Genomic DNA, 27,942 nt, shown 5'->3' on the forward strand with positions numbered 1-27,942 from the left:
ACTTGTATACTTTATTATACAACGAATTACGTGTGCAATCTATGAAGTGCAATTGAAGAATGTTTTCTAGTTGGAAACAAGAGTGGGGTTTATATGAATGCATAACGTAATGTCATCGCGATAATCCATAAAAGTACGAATTTCGGTACGCAAGAATCAACGAAAACACGCAGTGTATCATAGAACAGTATGATATGAATTTCTAAGCCGATTCCATGTACAAATTGAAATAGACTTTACAGCTTTCTTTATTTATTTATGACATTAGTAGCAGTAGAACTCCTTGTAAAAGAGTTCGTCCAGGGAAGCACTGCCACCTTACCTATTTCTGCCGCCAAGCGGTAGTGTGAGTATTACGTTCCGGTTTTAAAGGGAAGGGGTGCTGGTTTTAATTACAGGCACATGGGACTCGTCAACTTATGTCTCAGGGTGACGGCGCAGTAGGAGTGCCCCTTAGATCTCTGCGATTAAAAGCTCTGAATGGCACTGCAACTGTTATAGACCGGCGTGTCGCTTTCCACCAGACTCACGACTTGTTCGTTTTGTTAATTAGTATCACAAAAAATAATATTCCACATAGAAATCACTACACATTAAGTAATGAAACATTTATTATTAATAATAAAAAAATTTATTAATACACTAAGTGCTTCTACACTTAAGGTACATCACAGCATACAATGGCAACATTATAAGTAATATATAAAAAAAAAATTAAAAGATACATTATTTCCCTACCTATTAAGTCTACGTACAGTCAATACGTAGTTACTTATGTCTCAGGGTGACGGGCGCAGTGGCAGTGCCCCTCAGATCTTTGCGATTTAAAGCTCTGAGTGGCACTGCAACTGTTATGAACAGGCATGTAGTTTACCATCAGGCGCACGACTTGTTCGTCCCGTCACTTGATTTATATAAAAAAAAATGAAATAAATCTATAGCATATTAGTTACAAAACCTTAAGAACTATTTTAGTAACATGTATGCTAAAAAACAAAAAAATAACAATAATAATATTAATACTAATGTTTTAGGCCATGGGAGAAGCGAGAGTCTAAAATAAATGTCAGAAATAATAATAATAATAATAAATTTTCAATACAGTTATAATTTATTAATACCTATTTTATAATTGAAAATTTAATTGTAAGCAAACAAGGAGTGAGTATATCTCGGATCAAAGAATGCGTGTAAAGGATTAGTCAGTTGGTAGTGACCGATTTATCGAACTACACATTTTCTAACATGTAGATCGATATATCGACCAAGAATGACCAAATCGAAACGTTCTGCTATCATCTTCAGGATCCCGTTGGCGCTCCCGCGTTACGATAAAACACTGACGCGGACTTTTTGCGTAGTATGGCATACAAGTTGTCTACGTTCGCATCTGCGAGCATGCCTGAAGCACTACAGCACCGCGGTAACCCAAACAGGGCTCTGAAAACGTGATTGTACTGGACCCAATTTAGTAGCAGTAGAGCTCCTCGTGAAAGAGTTCGTCCAGGGAAGTACAATCACCTTACCTATTTCTGCCGCCAAGTAGTAATGTCAGCATTACGGTGTTCCAGATTTGAAGGGTAAGGGTGCTGGTGAAATTACAGGCGCATGGCACTTGTCAACTTATGTCTCAGGGTGACGGGTGCAGTGGCAGTGCCCCGTAGATCTTTGCGATTTAAAGCTCGTGAGTGGCACTGCAATTGTTATGGACAGGCGTACACGTAAGCTACAGCATACGATCAGGTGCACGACTTGTTCGTCCCGTCACTTGATATTAGAAAAACAAAACTCGCAGAGCATTGTAGCTATTCACCTTAAAATTAGCCCACTGGCCGCGCTGGTGTAAAAACTTTGATAGAATGCACGGAGTAAAGTTAGTTTAACTTCAATACTGCATCGAGCAAACCTGTGAGCCAACATATCATCTCTAACCGACAATGCCGTGCGTTTCCTCTATATGTACATATCATCTTTCATGTCCTCAGTCACTATATGACCCAGGTACTTGAAATTGTTAACACGCTTTAATGGCGTACCATTTAACCTAATTGGAAGCACTTGAGAAGGACCCTTATTTTTTCTTATAAAAACCATGAACTCGCTCTTTTTTTCTTTATATTTTAGACCATGTTGCAAGGCATAGGCCTCACAAACCTCCAAGATTTTTCTTAAACCAGCCACTGACGGGCTCAGCAGCAGCATATCATCAGCATAACTGATATTGTTTACACTAACACTATCAATCATGCAACCTGCATGCATGCTGCTGAGCCTGTCAATCAGCTGATCTACATATAAATAAAAGAGACACGAGTGGTCAAATGCCTTAGACAAATCCAAGAAGCAGGCATGCACAGGTGTTTTTCTCTTAACATAATAGTCGACCGTATGTTTTAAGGCTAAAATAGCACTTTCAGTTGATAAACTCTCCCGAAAACCAAATTGGGCATCAATTAATTTAATCTGACTATTTAAATACTCATCTAAAATTTTATCTGATACTTTTGCTGCTACTGTAGCTAATGATATAGGTAATTTGTTTTGTCAGATAGGTCGCCTGTGGTATTTTTACAAAGTGGTATCACCATGGTTTTTGTAAGATCAGTGGGCAGATATTCATGCCTAATGCACAAATAAACAACATCGACAAGAGCAATCCAACATGGGCCCCCGCATGCTGTATGTGCTCAATACTGAGCCCACCATGACCTGGAGATTTCACTCTTTTCATGTTCCTAATGGCTTCTATAACCTGCTTACTGTTGATATGAATGTGCACTTTCCCATGATCAGTCTTACCATATGCATTAGTCTGTGTCAATTGAATCCTAAAATAGTCCTTAAAAATATTCGCTACAGCTTTATGATCGCTTTGTCCAGCAACACCCACAGACATTTTACTTTACCGTTCATGTTTTTTGTACTTTTCCAAAACTTACTAAATTGCTTAGAAGCATGCTGAGCAGCAACTATGTCAAAACGAATTTGTTCTTGATTTTTTTCAGTTTGATTTGAAAATATTACGAGTCAGACTCATTTCTTCAAACACAGTTCCAGATTTGGGTTTTCCATAAAGTACATATAATTGATAATCTGATCTGTCTTGCCTGTAAGCTTCGACCACATGTTTATTCCAACCCAAGATGGAATTACCCTTCACACCTGACTTTCGAATTTGTGAACGACTTTCCACAGATTGCTGCTCGTTACTGAGTTAATGATATCACTGTATAACTTATCAATCTTTCTATGACTTACATCATGGCACATTTTTTCACAGCATTGATGCATTTCACATGGAAAAGATATTTGTGTAAGACTATTATTATATAATTCCTGATACCTTTCTACTTCCTCCTCACTCCTGAGGCCCCATACAATCATGTTATTAGACTCGTTACATTACAATAGTACAAACTATTAATTTAGTTCTAATTATATTTAAGTTACATGTAAGTTTTAATGTAATTTTCTATGTTACAGTCCTCAATAACAGCGTTCATTTCCCCCTAACATTGTGTGAAAAGTGGTAAGTTGTTCAACTCATCTGTCGGCATGTATTTTTGTTTTGTTATTATATTCGTAATTAATTTAAAGAATGAAACTTTGAGAAATGATAAAATATATGCAAAATTGAGATTAAAAGTTCCTTTCAGAATATATCAGGCTAAATTCATTATAACGGTTCGAATTCTGAACAATGTCTAAATCGTGTGACTTGGAACAAGTGTTATACAGTCTTCAAAGCCATAATTTATTTCCCGTTATTATAAGCTGCGGAAATCAAATCCGAATGACTCTTCGATTATTAAAATTTTCAGAATGAGCACACATTATGAGATTCTTTGTGGGCACAGCGAGTACAATGCTCTGTCAAAGGCTGATTATTTGCAAAACGTCGGCGTCGACGAGTCGCGCCGGCCGCCCGCTGGGGCGCGTTTTGCCTGCTTTTCTTCCAGTTAACCGTCTAGTCTAGTTAAGTTAGTGTTACTACGTTTTCCGCTAGAAACCTCGATTACGTAATACTACCCAACCTCTTAGATTTTTAGCTTCATTTCCGACTCCACTAAATAATAATAACGCACACACTCAACATAGCCCCGCAGTAGGGAAACCCTGTGTCGCGGGTGCCATAGACACACACATAGACCACCACGTACTACACCCAAACTCACGAGAGAAATAAACGTAGGCCATACAAATATTTCTCCCGGCTCGGGAATCGAACCTGGGACCTCTGCGTGGCAGTCGGGCATGGTAACCGTTCGGCCACAGAGGCAGTCACTGTGATAAAAGTGCAGAAATTATGCCAAAAAGCTTTTTCTAGTATATTAGAAAGCGGACACAATTTTTGGTTTTCAAATTTTTGTTTATGAAAGTTTTGGAAATCATGAATCCAAAGACACGGAATTATACCATCAATTCGTAATTCAAAAATTAACGTATGATTATGTTTTGCTATTTTTATATTACAGGATCTATTGTGTGTAAAATACACGAAGGGTTGTACAAGAGGGTCTTTTAGGTCATTGCCCGCGACAGCTGGTGGCCGGAGCAAGTAAACACCACATAAAAGGATAGATTTAAGGGTGAGAAAGCCAGATGGCTTAACTGTAAAGCCGATACCTACTACAATTTATCATTTTCGCTACATACACGGTATATAAACATGAACCTGTCTGCAATCTATATTCAGGTAACCTCCATGTCTCTACCATTAGTTAATTAAAACCGAGGCAACGTTTCGATAGCTTCTAATTATGTAGGTGTACACAATTTATCAGTGTACAAAGCAACAGTCGGGAGTCGCTATCTCTTAAAATTCAATGACAACCTTAAGCTAAATATAGAACACGTCTCGCCGAAATAATGCAAAGAAAAACATTATGTACAAAGAGATTATTATTTACCCGGATCTGTGTGAGGGGCCAGGTTCCAATATTATATTATTTTCATACAAGGAAAACTATAGGATATAATATACCGATGGTATATTTACTTACACTGTTTTTAATTTAAATTTTTCAACACTTAAACCTACCTACACATTTTTAATCTCATTTTTTAAATCTAAGCAAATAAAGAATGAGCGTGTAACATGACCGTTTACTAATTTGATAAACGATCTAGCCTATTATACATGATTAATGAGTTAACTCTGAATTTTAATCGTAATATTTACAATTTAGTTGTATAACATTATAAACTTGAGATAGCTATTTGTCTCCTTTGATAAAGGGAACGACGCCGCGTCGTTTCGATTATCATTAAATGATGTACCTCCAATGATTTTGCTAATTTTAACTATTAGACAATTGACAGGTTAAAATATTTATTTGTGCCAAAGATGTAAAATAGAAAGATACGATAGAGGGGTGAACTCTATTCTTTCGGAATAAACATTGAATTGACGAACACTTGTAACAACTTTATTGATTAATATCATTAAACAGAGATACCGACAAACAAACGGTGTAAGACGTACAATGTTACTCAGTTTATAGAAGCGAATATTCTCATTTAATCGCCACATATCTACCTTTTTTACATATCGTCGGGGATAGTGCAATTACTCTTGACTAGCATTGGGTTATGAGTTTCCATTTCGCTAATTTAAAATTTTAAAAATTTAAAATTAGCATGATATACGGGGATCTTTTGTTATCAGTCCGTAGACAACATAAATTGATAAGTATTGTGTAAAAATGAAAGTCGGCGCCATTAAACTAACAAAATAACAACGTTAAATTTCTCCTGTAAATTTGGTTTAGTGCAGATACGTGCCTTTTACCAATACAACATACGCGGATTTGCACTATCCCCGACGATACGAATAGGTACTCGTTGGTAGAACAAGACTGACACGAGCAAGCTCAAGATGTGAAGGGCTAAAACATAAGAAAAGTTGTTACTCTACATATTGATAGCTAGCCGGAAAAGGGACTGTTCAGCCTGTATATGAATAAAGAAGCTGTTGTGTGCTGTGTGTGTAAAAAAACACAAAGGTAAGAGCATATGCATACTAGCAGTAGAGCTCCATATGAAAGTGTTCGTCCAAGAAAATACTGTCATCACACCCATTTCCGCGCCAAGCATGTGAGTAATACTGCATTCCGGATTTGAAGGGTATAAGTGCTGATGAAATTACAAGTACGTGGAACTTGTCAACTTATGTCTCAAGGTGATAGGCGCAGTGGCTGTGTTCCTCAGATCTATGCGATTAAAGCTCTGAGTGACACTCCAACTGCTCTAATCATCCGGTGTATATAAAATGAAAGATGATCCGATATATATAAAATTAAATGTATTTTACAGTCCCAAGGAATCGTTAATATTTCAAATATAATATACGCACTATATTTAAAAAATATATATTACATTAACTACAGGCAGCTTTAAATGAACAAATCGTATCGTCAATAACAAAGTAATTTGGAACGTAAAATATTGAAAAACAGAGAAAATAAAATATAAAAATAACATAAAAAATAAATAACGTACGAAATGATGATCTATATATAGCTGGTACTACGTTAATTATTTTCTTTAAATCAATTTCACCACATTCCCATAAATTACTTTTCGTATACGCCACGTAGAGGGTGCGCAATAATATTTTTACTGTACTGTATCATCCCACACGTCTCACTGAATAACAAATTGTGCAGTTACATATAATATGCCAAATTTTCAAGTCGTTAAGGATTAGAAGATTTTGAGAAAAATAATCGTGAAGTACACAAGCAAGTTGAAAATCTTAAAAATAACATTGCATGTCTAGTACTTTTTATAATAACTACTGTAAAGCCAATTTATTTTCTTTAATGAAGTACATCGGAGCGAAGTTTATTATGTTGTTTGTTACGATTTACGACACGTGTAGTGTACAGTTCGTTCAGTATTTGTTTTGACAGCACAGCACTTTTTTTCTTTAGTCATTTGCTGTAACAAAAATAATCTTCAAATGTTTCCACAAGCGATTATACTCGTATGATTTCTCACGTAACATAAACTTGTACTAACCATAAACAATCGTAATCGGGATCGGATTGAGGGTTACATAGTTACGCTGCAGAATGTGCTATTAAACGAATAAGGAAACTGAGGTAAGTACAAATTATTAAGGGAAATAAACTATATAATAATAAAAATTTACACTCGAAGACGATAAAAAACGCTGACGTATACTAAAAAGTGTAAAATAATAATGAAGCCTTGAATTTGATATTTGTAGGATATCAGTAAGTCAACTGATATTCTACAAATGCTTTAGAAATAATTCTTTGTTATTGTACGTTTTGTTTGTTGATCACGAGGATCGTATTCAACTCATAACCACAATTCTTTACTAAATTGTTAAAAATCGTATGTGTAGTAGAGGGCAAAAGTATTTACTTGAAAAATATTTTTTATGTTCTACTTCTTTTTTATATCATAATTTGCCTGGTGAATTAAATTTAATTAATTATTACAGTTGCTTTTAAATTTGGTAGCTTTCACGTTGAAATCCATTAAACTTAATTTTTTTTATCCATAAGCTACTGCGTAATTGTACAGCTAACATCATGTTGAAAAACAAACTAGCCTATGACGAGCGAACAACCGATACGACCCCAACGGTTAAGTAATTTAGGTTCTGTAAGGAACAGGCGATCTCACATACATAAGCTGTGAAAATCTCGCTTTCGCCGTAGTTGGGTAATAAAAGCACGTCGTCATCATGAGATGCAGGGTACGTCAAACTGCGAAGTTCGACATAGTCGCTCGCGCATATTACACGGACGAGTGAATTTCGAGTTAACGCGAGATAAGGCGGGGGCGCCTCCTAAACGTGGCCTCACTCGCTCACAAAGCGGTGAATTACAAACAAACACCACATCGACTTACTCGTTATCTGACGGATTAAACGGCGGCGCGATACCGAAGTTCAATAGCACACGTACAAATATAGAAAAAATATATATATATGTATATATAAATAAAAATAAAATTACGGCCCACACGGTGGCCTCACGGCCGGTAAGATCAATGGCCGCGTTTTTTGCTTGCGGCGCGCCCGCGACACGCTCTGCCCCTCCGGTAACGGGCGTGAGCGTTGTTTACGCGCGGTCTAGTCGTCGTCGTGGGCCTCGTATTGGACAGCCCTTAACTCATCTAAGAACTACTGAGGTAGATGAACAATCGCCAATGCTTCCCAGTGTCATTGAAATATGTTTATTAGTTTGCATTCCGTATTGCTTGTTCTAGCCTCAAACTACAAATAGCAATTAGGTATATTTGTTTACTTACTTTCTACTAAATCATAGCTCCAATAGGTACGATAAGTGCGCAATGGTCGTTTTTACTCGAATTTCTTCAAAGAGAAAGGAGGAAAATGACAATAATAAAACAACGTAAACTTCATACTGGCTAGAAGTAAAACCTAAATAAACATTGCAAAAGTAAGATAAATAAACCTTATATGTGTGTGAGCATAATACTTGCATTTCCATTGACTGCATATGTACAGTGATAACTAAAAGAAACACAAAAAAGTCGATGAATACGTACTAGTTTTACATAATTGGCTTTATAACATCGATCAAAGTAATGAGCAACACGGTGGGGAAACGAGAGGAGCAGAGGAGACAGACCAAAGATGTGACAGTAATGGATGAGCTGCTGACTGACGAGCCATAGGCTCCAATTCCACAATAGAAATGAACTATTAACACGTGACACGCGGTCTGTTAATCGGTGGGGACGAAAATAATATCAATTGACCAATGTTTGCGTTACACATGTAAGCTTTTAAGGCCGCTAACCCGCACAATTAACGAGGTATGAAGTGCTACAGCTCTTCTGATAGAGTGTTGTTCCAAAAGAACTACTCTAAATGTCGTAAAAATGTACTTGGTAAAAAAGAGTAGACCATTGAACAGCAAATTCGTGTAGATACCACCAGTGGTTACATAATGAAAGATGTCATGAAAGGCAAACTGTCAGAGGATTGTTTAGAGGTGAGCAGGATTTGATTGCCTTTTATAAAATTATTTCGATAATTCCGCAGGAAGGTTATAAAATGTTTACCTTACAAAATTCAAGAGTTCATACTTAATTTAGGACAATAATGAGAAGATATTATGGACTAAAGTCTGTTCCAATCCAATTTCAACAAAAAGTAAATAAAAATTTAGTTACAGTTAAAATTCTAAAGAAATCACTGAATAAATCGAATAAGTAACACTTTCACGTATATTTTGAAGATTTCGACTTGATATCTCATCACTATTTCCAACAATATTTATTTGAATAGCACAGTAAAATTGTATTTGAAAAATGGTAGTCCAAAAGTGAGGTTATTTTTTATCTATACGTCTATGACTTGTCTATGGTTGCATAGTGCTGTACGAAAAAAACATTCGGTTCATTCAATTAAAGTTTTTGTAATCGATCAGTAAATCGAATATTTCAATTGCAATCAAACGAGTATCGAGAGTATCTAAGTGTAAGGTTTTGAAGGAGGATTTAAAATTAAGATTTAGGAAATTTTAAATATGTTTATATAGGTTATGTAGGGAAAACCGGTAGTATGACTCAATTGAACAAATCGATTCATAGGAAATGAAACTATTTTTCCGGATTTAAATCGCGTATATTTGTTTTTTCAAACAAACCGACTTTTCGGGCCCTTTACAAGTCCCATGGTCACGGTTGACTCGTCGTCGGTTGATCGGTCGAAACGTCGGTTTGTTTGAAAAAACAAATATACGCGATTTAAATCCGGAAAAATAGTTTCATTTCCTATGTGTAACAATCGCGAAAACGTAAGAACTCGACCAATCGATTCATTCAATTAGTTAATCGATTTGTAGTTGGCATTACAATTGGCCATCACTAAACCGGACAGGAATCCCTATGTATCAGATTAATCAACTATAATTTGTCATCCAAGCGTGTGTTTTTTGGCTACAACTCCTGCATTTGAGAAAGTGGTCTAGTGGTGGTTGTTCGAAATAAGTGTAAGTACTTACTTCCCGGTGCGACTTCGAGGACGCTTGCAGCGTGCGCGCAGGCGAGCAGCAGCGCACACGCCGCCGCCGCCCGCGCGAACCCGTGACACGCATGCGCGCGCATCACGCCGCGCCGCTGCGCCCGCACCCGCTGTACACACACACCATCTTCCGAGCTGCAAACAATACGACATATTTCACAAATATATAATAATAGTAAGCAAACAAAAATTCTATTTCAGAAGACCAGTCGTTATCACCACAAAGGATAACGTGCCCGCAGGATGAACCACAGTTAACAAATCAAGGATTTGTTACATAAATCACAATAAACCTAACACGTACAGTCTCCGCAGATTGAAAATGTTATGTTACAACAACAATAACGGGCCATTGATGAATATATATTTCATTGATGATGGAAGCGACGTGACTGCTCGCAGATCACAATGAGTAAGGCCGTGGTAATTAGCGTGGGAGCCCTCATGATTCCCACGGAGCGACCGTAACAGATAAATATTATTTAAGAAACACGTTAGTGGCGTATCAGAACCTAAACCTTATCTCGGTTTCGCGGTTTCGCACTCGGAGTGACGGTCGAGATTTGCATGTTAATGACGCCAATAGTACTCGCGATAATACCGATTGTTATCTTATCTACACCACTCGCAAACCTGTAGCGAGTCAATGTAACGTAAACAGTTCATTGACAATCATGTATAATCCCTGTTATTTCAAGGTAACGTCGTAACTGTAATGGAAAAAATCATTATATTTCCAAGATTATTTTGCGAATATGCACGGCGCCCATATTTTATCACATATTTTACAAAGTGCAAAAGGAAATTAAATAAGGAAAACAGCAAAATCTAATCCGAAGCTTCTAAAACATCTGAATTTTCGATTACAATATAAATTTATATTTCAATAAGTGTCTATGTGTGATGCTTCAAATAAGTCTACATGTTATAGATACAAGGAGTAACATACAGTGGTGAAAGCCACTAAAATATTCATTAATTACTTTTCTCGTTTTACTGTATTGTTAGATAAAACTACTCACTTAGAAAAGTAAAGTTTAAAGTAATTCTAGAGGTGCCATGTAAAAAATGCAGTATATAATTAGTCTTTCACCAAAGTAAATATTTTTACGAGTTTTGTAGCAAAAGCTTATTTTAACTAATGCGGATATCATTTATTATTATTATATATATAGTTATCTACGAGTTTCATCTAATTCGAAAATAGTAATTAATATTCGGAGGTTTTAACAACTCTATGTCCGTCCCTGTATCTATATATGTAGACATTTATCTACTCATTTGGAACACCCTACTCCGACCACTGATTATAACAAAATGGCACTAATCAATGACGCACTCTATCGCGGTAGACCAGTACACAATCTTTACATCTCATAGCTATTTTAGTGGCTTATCGAAAAAAATTTAAGTTTAATGAACACTTACAAAACCACTATATTATGTTATAAATACAACACAGATCAGAAACCAGTCTCATAAAAATTATAGTTACTAAAGTAAAGACCTAATTAGACTTGTTTCTTGAGGTAAAGGCATGTTATCCAATTAGCGATCAATTACACGGTAATGCAAAATAAAGGATTGCCTACGTAATAATACGTAATAAATGTACATTGAATTATTTACTTTATTACATTTTCATTAATGTGATTTTGCGGAATTTACCCGTATAAAGTAGTACGTACTACGTGAGGCGCACTATAAGTTTCCGGAATTAATAACAAAAAAATATTATAAATGGTCAGAAATGAATTTATTGTTTCTCAAAATATTCTCCGTTAGCATCAATGCACTTTTCCATACGAATGAACCAATTTTGAAAACATTTATGCTACTCATCCGTAGCAATCTCTGAAACATATTTTTCATACTCTTCGACAGCCTCTTCAAGTGATGAAAATCGTTGACCGCGTAACTGGTGCTTCATTTTTGGAAATAAATAAAAGTCACAAGGTGCCAGGACGGGACTGTACCCAGGATGGCTCATAAAGTCAACGTTGTTTACCTTCAAAAATTCATTTGTCTGTCTGGCCGTGTGAGAACTGACATTATCGTGGTGCAAGATGAGGCGTTTACGGTTATTTTTACGGAGTTTGTCAATAATTTCCGGCAAACAAATGGTCTACTAATAAACTACCAATCACGGTACAACGATTGTCCAAAGCAACAGTAGCCACGTGTCCAGTTTTATTAAAAAAAAGAAGCAATCATTCACTTAGAGGCACTTTGCACGCGCGCCACTTTGGTAGGTTTCGGCTCATCGCGAAAGACCCATACGCTCGATTGCTGCTTTGTTTTGGGATCGTAACTGTAAATCTATGTTTCGTCACCTGTTACTATGTCCCACACCAAATTTGACGCCCCTTCGTTGAATCTGGTAATCATGGCATTGCACCAAGTGACGTGATCCGTTTTTGAGCCTCAGTCAAAATGTGTGGGATCCACCGAGAGCACAGCTTTTTCACACCCAAATGTTTGTGTAGTATTGAGTATAGAGTGCATTTGACTCACGCCTATGCCTAAAGATGCCCGAATCTCATGGTATACCACATGCTTGTCTGTTTTGATCATACGGCGCACAGCATCGATGTTTTTGTTGTTCACAGCAGTGGACGGGCGACCATCATTTTCGAAATCAAAGACAAAATTCATCACTGTGATTCATATAGTATATATATACTTTGAATTCTGCAAACCAGCTATAAATAGTCGTCTTGCATCGTGCTTCATCGCCAAAAATAGTTTGAAGCCGAGCGAAGCTCCGCTGGGCTGTTAAATAACATTTAGGGTCGTATTCCAGAACTCTACTCAATGCTCAAGTCAGGATTTGAGCAGACTTGAGTATGATTTCAAGCACTGGAAATACGACCCTAATGGCCAGGACTTGAGTATGATTTCTAGTGCTTTGAATCATACTCAAGTCCTGACTTGAGCATTGAGTAGAATTCTAGAATACGACACTTAAAGTCGTAGAAAATCATACTACGAAAATTTTCACGAGTTAAATCTATGGTGAAGTAGACAACCAATTTCTAAAATGACGCCACAATGTAAAAACAAGTGACAGTCGGACGAAACAAACTAACTGTATTCTACAGCCAAAGAGTTCCATTTTCAAATGTTGTAATTACTTTTTAAATATTGTTTATGTAAGTGACCAGTTCCGGAAACTTTTAGTGCGCCCTGTGTACATGTGTGTGATTAATACGATTTTGGCATTCATAATGCAGACTCTAATTTTAGTTATGTAGACAATTATAGATTTACATTAAATGGTCAGTCACTCTATGCATGTGAATTGGATTTTATCTACTGTAAAGGTGGCCAACTTGTCGTAAAGCAGTTGCAGTGCCACTCAGAGCTTTAATTCGCAAATATCTGACGCGCACTGCCACTACGCGTCACCCTGAAACATAAGTTGACTAGTCCCATATGCCTGTAATTTCACCTACACCCTTACCATTCGAAACTGGTATGCAGTAATGCTCACATTACTGCTTGGCGGTAGAAATAGGTAACACAAGGAGCACTACTGCTAGTTTAGTATTAAAGATAATGAAGATAGCTAGTATACGTACGCAAGAAGCCACTTTGCAACATGTTGTAGTAAAGCATTTTAAGATGTATAGTCAAAATGCTGAATATCAATTCTTTGAAAAGGTAACGCATCACTTTTAAACTCAGTATTGTACAAATGCAACACTGGGCACACACTTTGTGACTATAAATAAGGACACACACTTTGCGACTATCGCAAATACTGTCAATGTATATTTGTTACTAGAGAGAATCATGCATATTAGCTAAAATAACCCATTTACTATAGAAACATGCAGCATACAATTGAAGTCCATGAGACGATACATGCCGGTCGCGATGTGAATGACCTGCTTTAAGGTGAACGTCCACCGGCCCATGAGACAAAATCAGAAAACTGTAGTTATGGTAAAAATGAAACTCTCGTCGTCACCGACGATATCTAGATAAGCCATAGTCTCGCGTCTAGGGTACATAGTGTACATACTTATATCGGTAGACTGCAATGTGCATTGGGAGGTGCGCGAGATATTATACCGATACTAAAAGTATCGTGGTGTAAAACACCATCCTTAAATTTCCTGAAACTAAATTTCTTCAATGGACGTTACTAAGCCCTGTTTCTGTTCTTTGTCGCGTCTCGAGGGCTTTTAAAAAAAAGGTGTACGATCATCCTTAGTCGGTGCGGCTCAATGTTGCCATTGCAATGGCTATTACCGCGTTCTATGGCAATTGAGTTAAATTAACAAAAAAATTACGGCCTACGGAAGGGAAACCACTACGCTAGCTGGTGGAATCTTCGGCAATTTTCAGTAAATATTTTTATGCAGGTAAGGCCAAAACTTAATAGAAATTCGTTAAGATTTGCGAGTGTATCATAACAAGGTTTTTTTGCTTGAAGAAATCTCAATTTTCTTTATTATTTCGTTTTGTCTTTTAATATTAGATATAGTTGGCGAATTTTTCCATTTTAACAATGTAAAGGTTCATAAATATGGATACAGAATTTTATGAAGGCCCAAGTACACCTAAAACAGAAAGATTGGGATAAAAATAAGCTTTGCACGGCACTGAAAGCTTGATTTCTGCAAACAAACACGGACAATTTAGCTTCCGAACAAGGAAATCGATTCAGCGTTGACTATATTGCGACGACTTATTAAATACAGTATGCTGTGCGGACACTACGTTACTGTGACAGTGGCGCCAACCTGACGGTATAATATACCTAAATGCTTGCTACGTACTATCTCACACTTGCATCTTTATTCATACTGCAACAAGTGTTATGACAGTTTTATATTAATTAGGAATCGTCTAAGACGAAGATGTGTAGGAATAATTATATGAATTTTAAATGAGGGTCGTCTCAGCAATTATCTATTTCACTCACTATCGATTTCATTGAAGTTGCGCTTCAGTGTCACTCGTCGACTCAACTCAATATTGCGTGAATGAAAAGATTCATTCACGCAATATTGAATGTTTGTATCGAAAACTGTATCCGACAAATGTCCAATTATCAAATCAGGACATAGTTTATCGGTAACTGACACAAACTGTGCACACAAATAGGTACTTTTTGAGAAAAGTCCTTATGGTCATGTTTCCTATACAACTAAATTAAAAACTCCAAATTCGTCACCAAATTGGTCGCGCTGATAAAAGAGATATTGTTAATATATGATTTATATATTTACATTTCATTAAAAGCGTGCTCCCTCTATAACAAGTTTAAAATGAACAACAACAAATAACTTACAACTGAACTGAACAAATAATACATATTATTTGTTTAAGAAACAATAATCATTCTCATCAAAAAATTTACGTAATCAAATAAAATATGGGGTCACTTTTTTATTACTGTATAAAATTTTTATAGCAATTGCATCATTGTTGTTATTATTATACTACCTACTATTTTATTACAAAAACAACAACTCGTGTGCACTCATTGAAAAGTTTACACGTGGAGTCCGCATGGAGTGGCGTCAGTCGTCCCGTGCGTGGAAGCTAAAATTACCGCGAAAGCGAGCGCATGAGGCATCCTTTGTAGAGAGCGAGCGAGGCGTACAAGGGTCCTGCGGGTACGCGCGCCCGGCAGGTAGAGAGGGGACCCGTTTCCCGCGCTGCATTCTGAGAGTTGTTTACGCAGCGTGAGTGCCGATCGAGGTCGTCGACCGCGTGCCGCACCACGCCGCCATATTTTGGTAATAAATAATAGAGCAGCGCAGCGCAGCACGATCGATCAGCCCCAGGGCCAGTGCGACGGCGCAAGGGGCGCGAGGCGCGCACTCGCCATCCAAAACATTGCACCCCTACTCCCGCGCCTAGTGAACTCGAAACGCAAGGAGGAAGCGCACTACGAAAACTCAAGTCACATTCTGCATGCCTTCCAGCATGTATGTAGACTACGTTTTAGCTTAATTACAACTTGACAAATCTACATCGTACATAGCAGATACCTATTAACAATGTAAAAACAAATAATTAGGTATATTCAATATTCACCTGTAACGTACATTTAACTATTTACATATAAATTTCGTGTGTCCGTTCCCCCCACTACAGTGAACCTTTTTACCAAATTCCTATTCAAATACTATTCGAGTACTTCTAAGGCCATGAACTTCTAACGCAACACGAGATAAAATTAACATAAAATATTCTCTACGGAGATAAGCGTTTCTTGTGAGTTTCGAAACAAAACTCTTAACCGCTTATTCGAATGAAACTAATTATTGAATAAATACAGTTTGAAACACTAACGTAAACGTAAACGCAGTAAATAGGTGTACGTAGTAAATAGGTACTTGTATCGCGGAGTTAATTCAAGGTTGACTGTAAAACGTTGTTTTCGGAATATTGTTTTGATAAGCCTCTAAGGTGTATATGTATGTTGCTCGTCGTTTTATCGATAACGATTCAAGGAATGTTTTTAATGTCCAAGCGCTAGATCGCATTTTGGTATTCTTTACAAAAATACTTGGTTGTCTGGGTAATAACGTTTAGGTACTAACGTTGTTTCGCCCATAATCTTATCTAATCAGAACCATGTTATTACCAATTCTGATAAGATTTATCGTTCAAAACAACTGAATTGGTAAAAGCAACAAAAAAACTAGCCATTAGAAATGGCTAGAACTATTGTTTATAGCATCACATGTTTACGAATATTTGCAGCAATTCAAATCTATCTAGTAAGTACTAAGACTAGAACGAATCTTCAGATAAGCAAGCGTATTGAGTGAGGCACAGGCACTTATTGACTTTGTTGCGTGGTTATTGTTTATAAATGCATTATGAACAATCTAGAGTTTAACTTCGTAAATTCAATTTATCTTTAGAGCGTGCTATGAGATAATACATCGTTTTAACGGCACTGCAAAGCATGACAATAAGGGATTAGTGTACTGAGTGTAGTAGTATTGTTACATATATATATATATATATATATATATATATATATATATATATATATACTCGTGTGCTCATCGAAATTATAAATTAATTATAAATTATAAATAAATTTAAAATGTAATTCTAATTACTGTGATGATTGACAATTGTCAGCAGCGGATGTCCATGTATGAAGGTGGAACCTGAAAAGCAGTAGTAGTGCTGAGGTTCCATCCATTTCATTGGCACTAGAGTCCACATTTCCGAAACTCTTTACTGTTAACCATTTTATTGTAAATGTGCTTATGAATAAAATGTCTTATTATTATTATTATTAATACTCTTGTTCAATAAATATTTAAACAATGTATAATTTATATTTCAGGTCAGAAATAATCCAAAGTTACTGGTCTTATAATGTATAATTATAATTCTTAATAACCTAGTGTTAGTAATACTTTATATTTATTATGCATGTAGGCTCAGCCAATATTTCATCACTGGGTTGTCCCAGTGGCGTGTGACCGTGTTCTGTATGGTGTTTGGACTGGCGCGCACTCGAAGCAGCGTATAAGCACAGCGCTTTCGCATGATAGCCTGGATGCCACCCACCCGCGTCTTCATACAATTCATCTCGTTTTGCAAGCATGTAATGACGCGTGTTAAAACAAGACAAAACATAAATCATAGATAATAAGCAACAGTGTCCTGACTACACAATAACGGAGTAAGTATAATATGATTATAAACTAAGATTACCATATATAAATTTAAAAAGTATAAAAAAAGACTAGGCTCCACGTTCGAAAGATCGTAGCCTTTCCGCAAGGTAAATTAATATAACATAGCATCAATATTTCCAACAAGTCGACTATATTTGTTTTTACTTAATTTGTTTTTCTTTTTAATAATATACATAATAATTATAAATAGTATGCGGAAGGCCCTTGGGTCACAGCAAAATGAAAAGTATTGTGCAACTAATAGCGATTTTGCCAGAGGCTTTAGGTTAATTCCCTAACTATGGCTAAATATCATTGGTAAACACTCAATATTATCTGCTGCCTAGCTTATTTCCAATAGGTATAGACTGTCACGTATGTCCTCGGTACTGATACTCTTTGATAAAAAATCAACACTAAAACAAAACACTAACATGACTACATGTTCCAAACTAAAGATTTCAATCTATAGACAAGAACATTCACAGCAACTATGCTGTGAATTTTCTTGTCTATAGATTGAAGTCGTAGTTTTAACCTCTTTTGTACACCATGCAAACTAAAATTTAACAAGAACAGGCACAACTGCCAAAAACAAAATAATACATAAGTATAGGAACCTGGCTTAATTTGATAAGAATTTACGAAATAAAACTATTTTTCCGGATTTAAAACACGTATATTTGTTTTTTCAAACAAACCGACGGCGACGACCAACAAAACAACAGCTGGGATCTTACCATGACTCTTATTACAATTCATTTTAGGGACCTAAAATGAATCGTTGTGAGACAACCTGTTAAGGGCTCGAAACGTCGGTTAGTTTGAAAAAACAAATATACGCTATTTAAATCCGGAAACATAGTTTCATTTCCTATGTATAACAATCGTGAAAACCTAAGAACTCGATATTGATAAGAATTTTTTGTCAACAAAATTGCAAAAACAAATGTTTAATTTGGAATGACTACCTAGATGCCTATCTACCGATAATTTAACATTCATACATAGGTACCTACCTACAAGAAACATGTCATTAGATATTGGGAAGACTGCCGTCCACTAACTAAAACGCGGCTAGTGACAAATGGTCAAATAACCGTTTTATGTAGCAAAAAATAGAGCACAAAATTATCTTTTAAAAACATTTAAAATTAGTTAACGTGTTCAACTAATCGGAACTCACACTAACGATGCATACCTGAAATATCATTAAACAATTTCAATATTCTGAAAACGGGTTTATGGTTTTTATGATATCTCAAAAAACTATTTTGCCACTTAACTGCGATATTTTTAGCAGACGGCAGAAGAATGGTGCAACAGCATCATCAGAGAAAGGCGCGAAAACGTTACTTTAATTTTTTTTTAACAAGTCGAAATTATTTATCTATATCTAGCCACATGTTGATTTAACACTAATTTGATATTTTGATTTAGTATATAAATATATTAATAGTTAAAAGAGTTCTTAGTTTAATAAGAATGAAATTTATTTTAAGTTAAACATAAATTGCAGTGCCCTGCAGGGTTACATGGCCGTACTTTATATTATTTTACGAACTTTTATGAAAGATGCTACCCATGTGATGCAATGAATATGAAAAAGTTATACACATTGGCACGACTTAAACTACATATTTTTGCGTTACTAGATGACGTAAGGTACGAAGTACCTACTTTCAAAAAAGAATTTGAGACGTTCAATGATAATATATGTTTTAAATTACACTAAGAAAATAGAAATATTTAACCTTATTTCCGATTTTGGCGGTGACGTCCATAGGCGTAATTTTGAATACCTAATAATTTATGCGCTATTGTATGTTGTATTTGTTAAAATACCTACGATATTGTAAATAGGTTCTAACGCTGCAGTAATAAGTAAAAATTATATAAACATACATTGGGAACGTAGTTCAAATCCAATTGGTTACAATCACAATACTATAATAATAATCATCTAAGGAAGTTTTTGATTTGACTGAAATGCCGTCCCTATTTTACGTTATGTACATATTAATGTACATTCCCTCTATAAACTGTTACAATTTCATTCACAAAATAAAACTTAACTAGGTAGGTACGATACGAAAGGCTTCATAACAAAGTTTGACGTAGAATGTCATAGAGTTCGTAAAGTTTCCATTGAATGAAGGTTGGTTGGTTAATAAAATATCAAAAAAACTGCGCGTTTACAGTAGACATCATTTCCCTGTTATAATAAAATAATAAATTGAAGAGAATAAAAAAAATACCCAGGTACCTAATATTAAAATAATTTTCTATTATTATTAATGACACTATCAATAAAATTGTTATTGAAGGATGTGAGATAAAAAATGCGCTACAAACAGCTGAAGAAAGAGTATGGTAAATACAATAATAAACGACATGAGCGTGGCGTAATCCAGTAGATTCATTAAGTTGAGTGGGCACTAGTGTTGGGTCATGGAAAATTATCTATCCAGAAAAATATACATAATAAATGAATATTATTCCAATTTTAGTTCTGATATTTTAGCATTTTCTGAAAAATATTTTGAAAAATTTCCGCCATTTGAAATTTTTCAGATCCCCCTATCTGGTTGCACAGAGAACGCTCGAGTGATGCGCCGCCGCGTCCCGCGAGTAGGGGGGCATCGAGTCGGTTGTTTACCACCGCACCACGTGGTGAGCGGCCGCGGCCGATTGATAACCGTCACGTGGCTCTGTTGTGGCGGACACACCTGCCCTCTGCCCGCCATCCTCGATTCTGCTTTCCGCTAGACAGATTAGCGCAGTCGTAATCAGATTGAAAACTGAAACGCTACCTGAGCTCGGCGCCTGCCGTGGCTGTCTGCTCCTTCCCGACCACAATAATGGCACACAAATAATCCTATCGTACACTACTCAATGTAATTATCCACACTTCGTCACCGACACTGATCACTGGCTGGTATATTTTGGTACAATAACAATAACACTATTGTAAACACAGCACACGATAGAGAGCGAACACGACAATGTGACGCGTAACAACAACTGCGCGCGAACACACGAAGCGACTGGCACTAGCACTAACAGGCAGCAAATGCCCCGCGCACCGCGCGGAAGAGGGGCGCGCGGGGCTGTGCCGTCGACCCAGTCGTGGAATGCGGCTCGCCCGTTCTCGCGTGCTTATTTTTTTTGATCGGTCCGGTAGGGCGCGGGGGTTAATCCCAACTCCCCACGATCTCAACTAAATATACTAAAAAAAATTCTTATTTTATAAGATAAAAATAGTCGTTTTGAGCACCAGTAGTAACAGCCAGACATAATAAACGGTGATTTTAAAAATACCGTAATAATAATTATGTTTTATCACAGTAGCAAGATATTATTATTTATATTTATATTATTACCCGACTCCAATACACCCAAAAAGACATGGAACCAATGATCTTATTCTATTTTTTGATTATTGGAATTGATTTATGTACTAATATATAAAAAAATGTAATCATTAACTTTTCCACTTGACATCGTAGCGACAAGGGGCTCCGATAAAATGCGTGGCACTCTGCGCTGGGATGCCTGCCCCTCACTTCTCACCAGCACCAATTGCTCAGACAAAAAATAGTGTAGTACTTGTGTACTATCAGGATACTAATACTACACTATTTTTTTTCCGAGCGAAATTATGTATTGGCTACTAGTAGGTAGATAGCATGTAAGGAGACATTGCGAAGTAACATAATGTTGATCTCTCTCTACATTCGAGAACCTTTCTCTATTGTCTTATGAGCACTATTAAAATCTATCCATAATTCAATGTTAATTAGTTTGTATTTTGTAAGACGTAGATGTCGATGCAAAGGACCATAAATTTCACTCTACGATGTCATGCTGCCTGTCTGCCGAAGTAACAAAAAGTGTACCCTTGTCATAGGACAAATGCATGAAAGACAGCAGGGTATGGCATTGGGTCGGGGTGAATTCGTGAGCTACCTGCGTCACGTGGTTCTCGTCTTTGGTTATACCTTTCATAAGAACTTCAAGAATACAAATTTCCTAGTTTAAAAACACATTTTAAATTTGTCAAGTTATGCCAACGATGTTGAACATTCAATGTCATAATAACATTTCTCAGTAATTTTCAGGTAAGCTTTTTGTATAATAAAAAATAAAAAGTGATAATTTTTAACATTTAATTACTGGAATATATCATTATGAAATATTACAGAATATTTCACGTTTATTACACTCGAATACTAAATAATATGTCATGATGATATCTATAAATAATTAAATAAAAAGAAATTGTCACCAAAATTGAGTAAATACAAAAAAGTAGCCTGAAAGCCCTTCTACTATAATTGAGGCTATCAGCGCTCTGTATAAATGTGGTGTAACTCACATTATTTTCTTTCCTACAATATTACTTTAAATGATATTAAAATACATATATTCCATTTGAATGCTATTTTCATGTGTATAAAAAAATTAAATATATTTTATATGTACAGTATCAAGAGCACATCAAGCTTGACACTTAAGATTTAAATCCAACTCTATGCCGCTTACGATAAGAACGGTCCAAAGTACAAAGTGTCAAGCTTGACGTGCTCTTGACTGTACATGAAAATAGCATAACAAATATAAAAAGCAAATATAAAAAAAATATTAAATTTAATATCATTTTAAGTAATACTGTAGAAAATAAATGAGAGTTAACCTCTTTCACACTGTTAGCCTCAATTAATATACTATACAATACAACAGACATCAACGACGTCACATGGCCGACATGTTTGGTGATACCATGGGCATCGTATTGTAGAAATCTAATATTGTCTACTAACTTAACTTACTTACGTAACTTGACGAATTTATATTGTGTTTACTGAAACGTTATTTTTTATGGACGAGAAACAATTAATGATATTCTAGATAATCTCATTACACATCATTTATTGAAATCGGAAGGATGCTAACTAACACTTTAAATAAATGGTGTACTCAACACAGTTCTGCACGGACTTGTCTACGTTAAAAGACATTAAGTTTAATGGTACTCACGTACAAAGTAGAGTTCTAAAACGCTGCTTTCCAAACGTTACATAACTTCGAGAGCTCCATCATATTAAAAGGCAGTCTCTACATCTTCTTCGAGGCATCTGACCATAACTGCAAGTGAATTCTATATAGTAAGTCTTTTATGTAAAGAATTAAAATCTATATATATATATATAAACTGCCTCCGTGCCCGAACGGTTACCATGCCGGACTGCCACGCAGAGGTCCTGGGTTCGATTCCCGGCCCGGGAGAAATATTTGTATGGCCTACATTTATTTCTCTCGTGAGTTTGGGTGTAATTTGTCGTTGTCCATGTGTGTGTCCATGGCACCCGCGACACAGGGTTTCCCTAGTGCGGGGCTATGAGTGTGTGCGCGTTATTATTATTATTATAAAATCGAAGAAAGAAATTCAACATCATGTACTCATGTACGCTTACCTATTGTTTGTTGTCGTTTGATGCATTCACTAAGTACACGAGAGGTCAGTAGGATCTATGATTAATAACGTACAAACGATCATATTGATCATATTGATCGAAGTGTACAATTATCTTATTCTTATACCATGTAAAACATAAGTCAATGTAGTGAAAATAATTGTATTTTTCAGCTCCTAAGTTACTGTTTGTTATTTGTAAAACATTTCGCTATTATACATTAGAACCGGAGAGCGGTATAGGCAAAGTATGTTTACATAAACTTCAAATAACTAATACACAGTGGGTTGATAATACCTTCCTCTTCTTATTGTGTCGATGTTTCGTTTATTTTCGGTCTATATTGACTTTGAATAGCCACCTTGACTGCGCTATCCGTGGCCGCGTAGAGATCTTCTCTCGTACAGATATTAAGGCACAAGGGGCATAACAGCAAGTGTTGCATAGACCATATTGAGACACCGCAGCCACATCGAGTTAGCAGCTAACTAGCATCCCTGAACCCCCATTTACACCATCTTGTCTCTGTAGCGAGCTACCTGAGTGCGGAGTCGATTCAAGGACTTAAACACGGGCCACCGCAGAACTTATGTTCTGTGTGGCCAGGTTATCCTGGTGGTTGAAGAAAGCAGGTGGTGAGGGGTTTCCTATTTCCATAGTACACACCTAGTGACAGTCCGATGGTCACGACGCTTCAACCGACTTATCTTTCTCTTAAATCCCGGAAGGATTGTATTATAATTTGTTCTATAAATAGTGTGTGTATTTTTGATCATTCCGGAATTTCAGAGGGAGGTATTATGCACGCTATGTGTATTTTCATTTTTGTTTATAGCTGTTCTACAAATACCTATTTATGGTCACTTAAGTTGTTTCTATACACCTCAGTCATCTGTAGTCCAAGTTCCTCGCCGTTATCATATCGAATAGTCATATTTTCTCATGGAACTAGTTATATTGTTAGTGTCGTTTTACAGCACCATTGCACATTCTATTTGCACGTCGTCGTGTCTCGTCAGCGCCTATCGGGCACGTGTATACTCATTCGTGACTTCGATGCTTTTAAAGCAAGTACTATAGTTACAATTTAAGACGAAAATTGACATATTAATGTACGTACTAACTTTAGCCATATCTATCGTAGGTAGGTAGGTACTTATGTTAATTATTAAGAATCCACTAAGTAAAACCCGGCTAAGTGACAAATGGTCAAATAACCGTTTTAAATGGCAAAAGATAAAGCACAAAATTCTCTTTTAAAAACAGTTAAAATTAGTTAACGTGTTTGACTTATCGGAACTTACGCTAACAATGCATAGCCGAAATATCATTAAACATTTTCAATATTTTAAAACTTGGTTATGGTTTTTTGTGATATCTGAAAAAAATATTTTGTCACTTACTCTCACTTGCAATTTATAGGCGATTGCATCGATGCAAACGCGCGATTGCATCGATACAAACGCGCCATTGCCTCGATGCAATCGCCTTTAAATCCCAAGTGTACCGATGCAATCGCGCGTTTGTATCGATGCAGTCAAATGCGCTTGCATCGCGTTCCCATTGCTGCTTAAAATCGCACGGTGCCGACTTGCGACTGTTTGCATCGCTGCTAAAAGTCGCCGTGTGTAACCGCGCTAAGGGATTTATTGAGTTTAATACATACGCAATGTATGTATTATACATTAAAAAAATATTTGTTAGAGTTTATGGGTGTTGTAGAAAGAGACGTCAATTGGCCAGTAACGTATAAAAAGACTGTATATTTATTAAAGCAAATACTTGCTTATTTTATCCGGTGTAGGAACGAACAATCAAACAACAAAAAAAGAAACGAGTTCCAGGAATGATAAAAATATTACCAGAAGAATTTTTATTATCAAAATACAATGACTTTACTGGGTGCGTCGATTTTACCATATTTTAGGTACAGAACGTTTTTATATAATTTTATTTTTATTTTCTCCTATAAAAGTGTCTGGTCAATCGAACCTAGCTATAGAGTAGAAATAAATGCTCTTTTTAGAAATCACGGCGGCGGGCGGCGTGTGACTTAACGGTAATAAAATATAATAAAAACATACTAAACATGCCCACACGCAAAATAGGCGCTTTGTCGTCGAGTTGCGGATACCAGCCCGTTGCACCAAGTACCAAGTACCAAAAACATACTACGCATTTTGTATATTTATTCACAAACACCGTATGCACCGTATACAGTAAAACCATTGCCTCGAACTTACAAGCATTATATAGTACGGTTTCGAAATATACATTTAATAATTAATTTCGTAAATCTCTATGTTTTGTGTCCAGGCGATTATTCCGTTAATATGATATCAAAAATCCTTTAGACTGATATCGAAAGTACTTTACCTAATGATACCTAATGAGTAAAACGACATCAATAACTTTTTGAAAACAAACTAGAAATATCCAAAAATTTTACATTAAATATATTTAATATGACATTCGTAGAGAGGCTTTAGTTACGAAAAACTGCTTTGAATACAAAATTTTGTATTTATTTAAGAATAAACATCACTGCGATTCAAATTCAGTTTTATTACTTTATTTATAGGAGTTTCGTTCTCTGTAAACTTATTGTTACCTCTTAAAATGGGCAACTAAAGTCTCTCTACGAATGTCCGCGTTTAACGTTTTGTAATGTTATTTAAAAAAGTTAGTGATGTCGTTTAACTCATTAAGTAACGTACTTTCAATATTTGATATCTCTTATATTCACAGAATAATCACCTGGGCACACTTAACAATTATACCCTGTATATTATAGTCCGATTTGGTGCTAGCTTTTTCAATATGTTGATATAGCTGTAATACACATTACCTACCTACACAGGCACAGGCACGCCACCAGCATTTAGGACTTTCTACCACAGGGTTCCAATTTCATTAATTTAATTTAACGCTTATTAGTCCTGTGTATCTTTAATAAATATATTATTTAAGATAAGAATTGACTACGTCAAAATCATTAATACATTGGTATGGCCATATTCACTATCCGCATTAGCCGAGTGCTTGGAGAACTATGGCGTAAACCGGTCTTAGAGGAAACCCTTCACCAACAACGGAACGTGGTTAGGTTAAAAGTACGAAACTTTGATAATTTCCATCTTACATTGAAAAGGAACTCGTACGACGGGTTGTAGTTAGATGTGTCATCATCATCATAGTCAAATAAGAGAAGTGTGGTAACTTCAAAACGCCTTGTACGGAAGCACACATTCGCATAATCTCGCGATCTCGTGGCTTTCTTTATTATACTATGGTATCATTTTCAACCCCTCTACGGCTAGCTGTTTGGTTCTGAGGGTGGTTAAAGTCGTAGCCACACCACACTGACTCGACGACCTCTGTGGCCCAACGGTTTATACTGTGAGCGCTGGATGAGGAGGTCCTGGGTTCCTTTCCCGGCATGACCAAATTGGGAAATGAATTTTTCTAATTTAATTTTGGTCTGAGTGTTCTGGGAAAGTACCCCAGAATATATTTCGTTGGTCTTTCTATTCTTTGTTGAGGCTGTGATGAGACAATGAAACCAGGCAATTGGTGTGGTTGTCTGGCACTTTATTATCATTGTATATCTATTCTAGACTCTCTCTCTCAGGCCTAATATATTAATTTTGAATTTTGAAATGGGAGAGGCTGTATTCCCCAGTAATGGCAGTTGGCCGAGTTCAGGGACTCAGGATAAAAACCCGGCGAACAATAAGTGCTTTATCGAACAGGACCACCTTTTCCATTTATTATTATTATTACTGGCTCAACGCGAGTTAAGACCATCACACGTCTTAAAAGAGAATATGTGAACCTCGTCCAACTCGCGGGTTTCATCATCATACCTTTAAAGTGATAATTACAAAACTAAATTGCCCTTGATTTGAAAATGAGTCAGGATCTCTCTCGTAGCGAAAGTGTTCTTTGTAACAGGCGATCACTGTTAATTTCTTTATTAGGAGATATAGATATATAGATTTTATGTCGTTTCAATTGCAATACAATAGTTGGAGCAACAGTTTCTGTAACGCTCAACGATATCTATCTATTTTGAAGTCTTTGGTAACGCACAGGTTCTTCATAATAGTAATAATTCTTAGATCATGTTATATTATTACAAAATGGTATCAACAACGTAGTGTTATGGAGTGAGCAAAATAGTCTACAGTTCATTTAACTACTTCTAAATGTGTTACGATTAGTTATACTCGAAAGAGTAATTCTATGCGCTACGATTATAAAATAAACGCCGCAACACTGCAGAGGGTTACCGAAGTAAAGGACCTAGGAGTTCGCATTACCTAGTCTTGTCAGTAGGAATTAGCATTGGTCTTGTATGTGTTTAAATTGTTAACAGGCAAGACATGCAATGCAGAGGTTTTGATTCTTGTGGGTCTTTGCGTTCGTGATGGGTATGTGGGGCGCCGGCGCCGGTCTCATTTGTTGGCGATTCCGCGTGGGAGAACCAACCTCCTGGACAGGGCACCACTTACTGACTTTCAACGTTATTTATGGGAAAATTGACCTATTTGCTTGTTCTCTGTGTGAGTTCAATAAAATAGCTTTATTTGTAATATGTTATGGAATATTTGTAATATGTTATCAGATTGTAATTTAGTATGGTATAATACAATTTTAGTAGGTACAATAGAATTTTTGAATATAATATTAATGTTTGTAAATAATGTTGAACAAGTGAAAATTTTGGCTACACTATTGCATTAGGTTAGCCCTGTAATGATAGTTG

The 27,942-nt window shown here is 36.3% G+C and overlaps 1 protein-coding gene across 2 annotated transcripts in view; it reads right to left on the reverse strand.

Annotated features, from left to right (window-relative positions):
• The window catches only part of LOC113230427 (insulin receptor-like), a 112,839-nt gene extending 92,090 nt beyond the window's left edge, over positions 1 to 20,749 (reverse strand). Inside the window, exons 1-2 of one of the 2 annotated variants that reach the window (XM_026464358.1) lie at positions 20,511 to 20,749; positions 10,014 to 10,168 (exon numbers count right to left, since the gene is read on the reverse strand). In XM_026464358.1, coding sequence (XP_026320143.1) covers positions 10,014 to 10,116 — 103 coding nt within the window. In that variant the 5' untranslated portion in view covers positions 10,117 to 10,168; positions 20,511 to 20,749. The remainder of the gene's footprint in view (positions 1 to 10,013; positions 10,169 to 20,510) is intronic. The other variant, XM_026464359.1, reaches the window with a different exon arrangement.
• Positions 20,750 to 27,942: the final 7,193 nt, after the last annotated feature.

Source organism: Hyposmocoma kahamanoa, unplaced genomic scaffold (genome assembly GCF_003589595.1).
Source record: "Hyposmocoma kahamanoa isolate Upper Pololo Valley unplaced genomic scaffold, ASM358959v1 63, whole genome shotgun sequence".
Lineage (NCBI taxonomy): Eukaryota > Metazoa > Arthropoda > Insecta > Lepidoptera > Cosmopterigidae > Hyposmocoma > Hyposmocoma kahamanoa.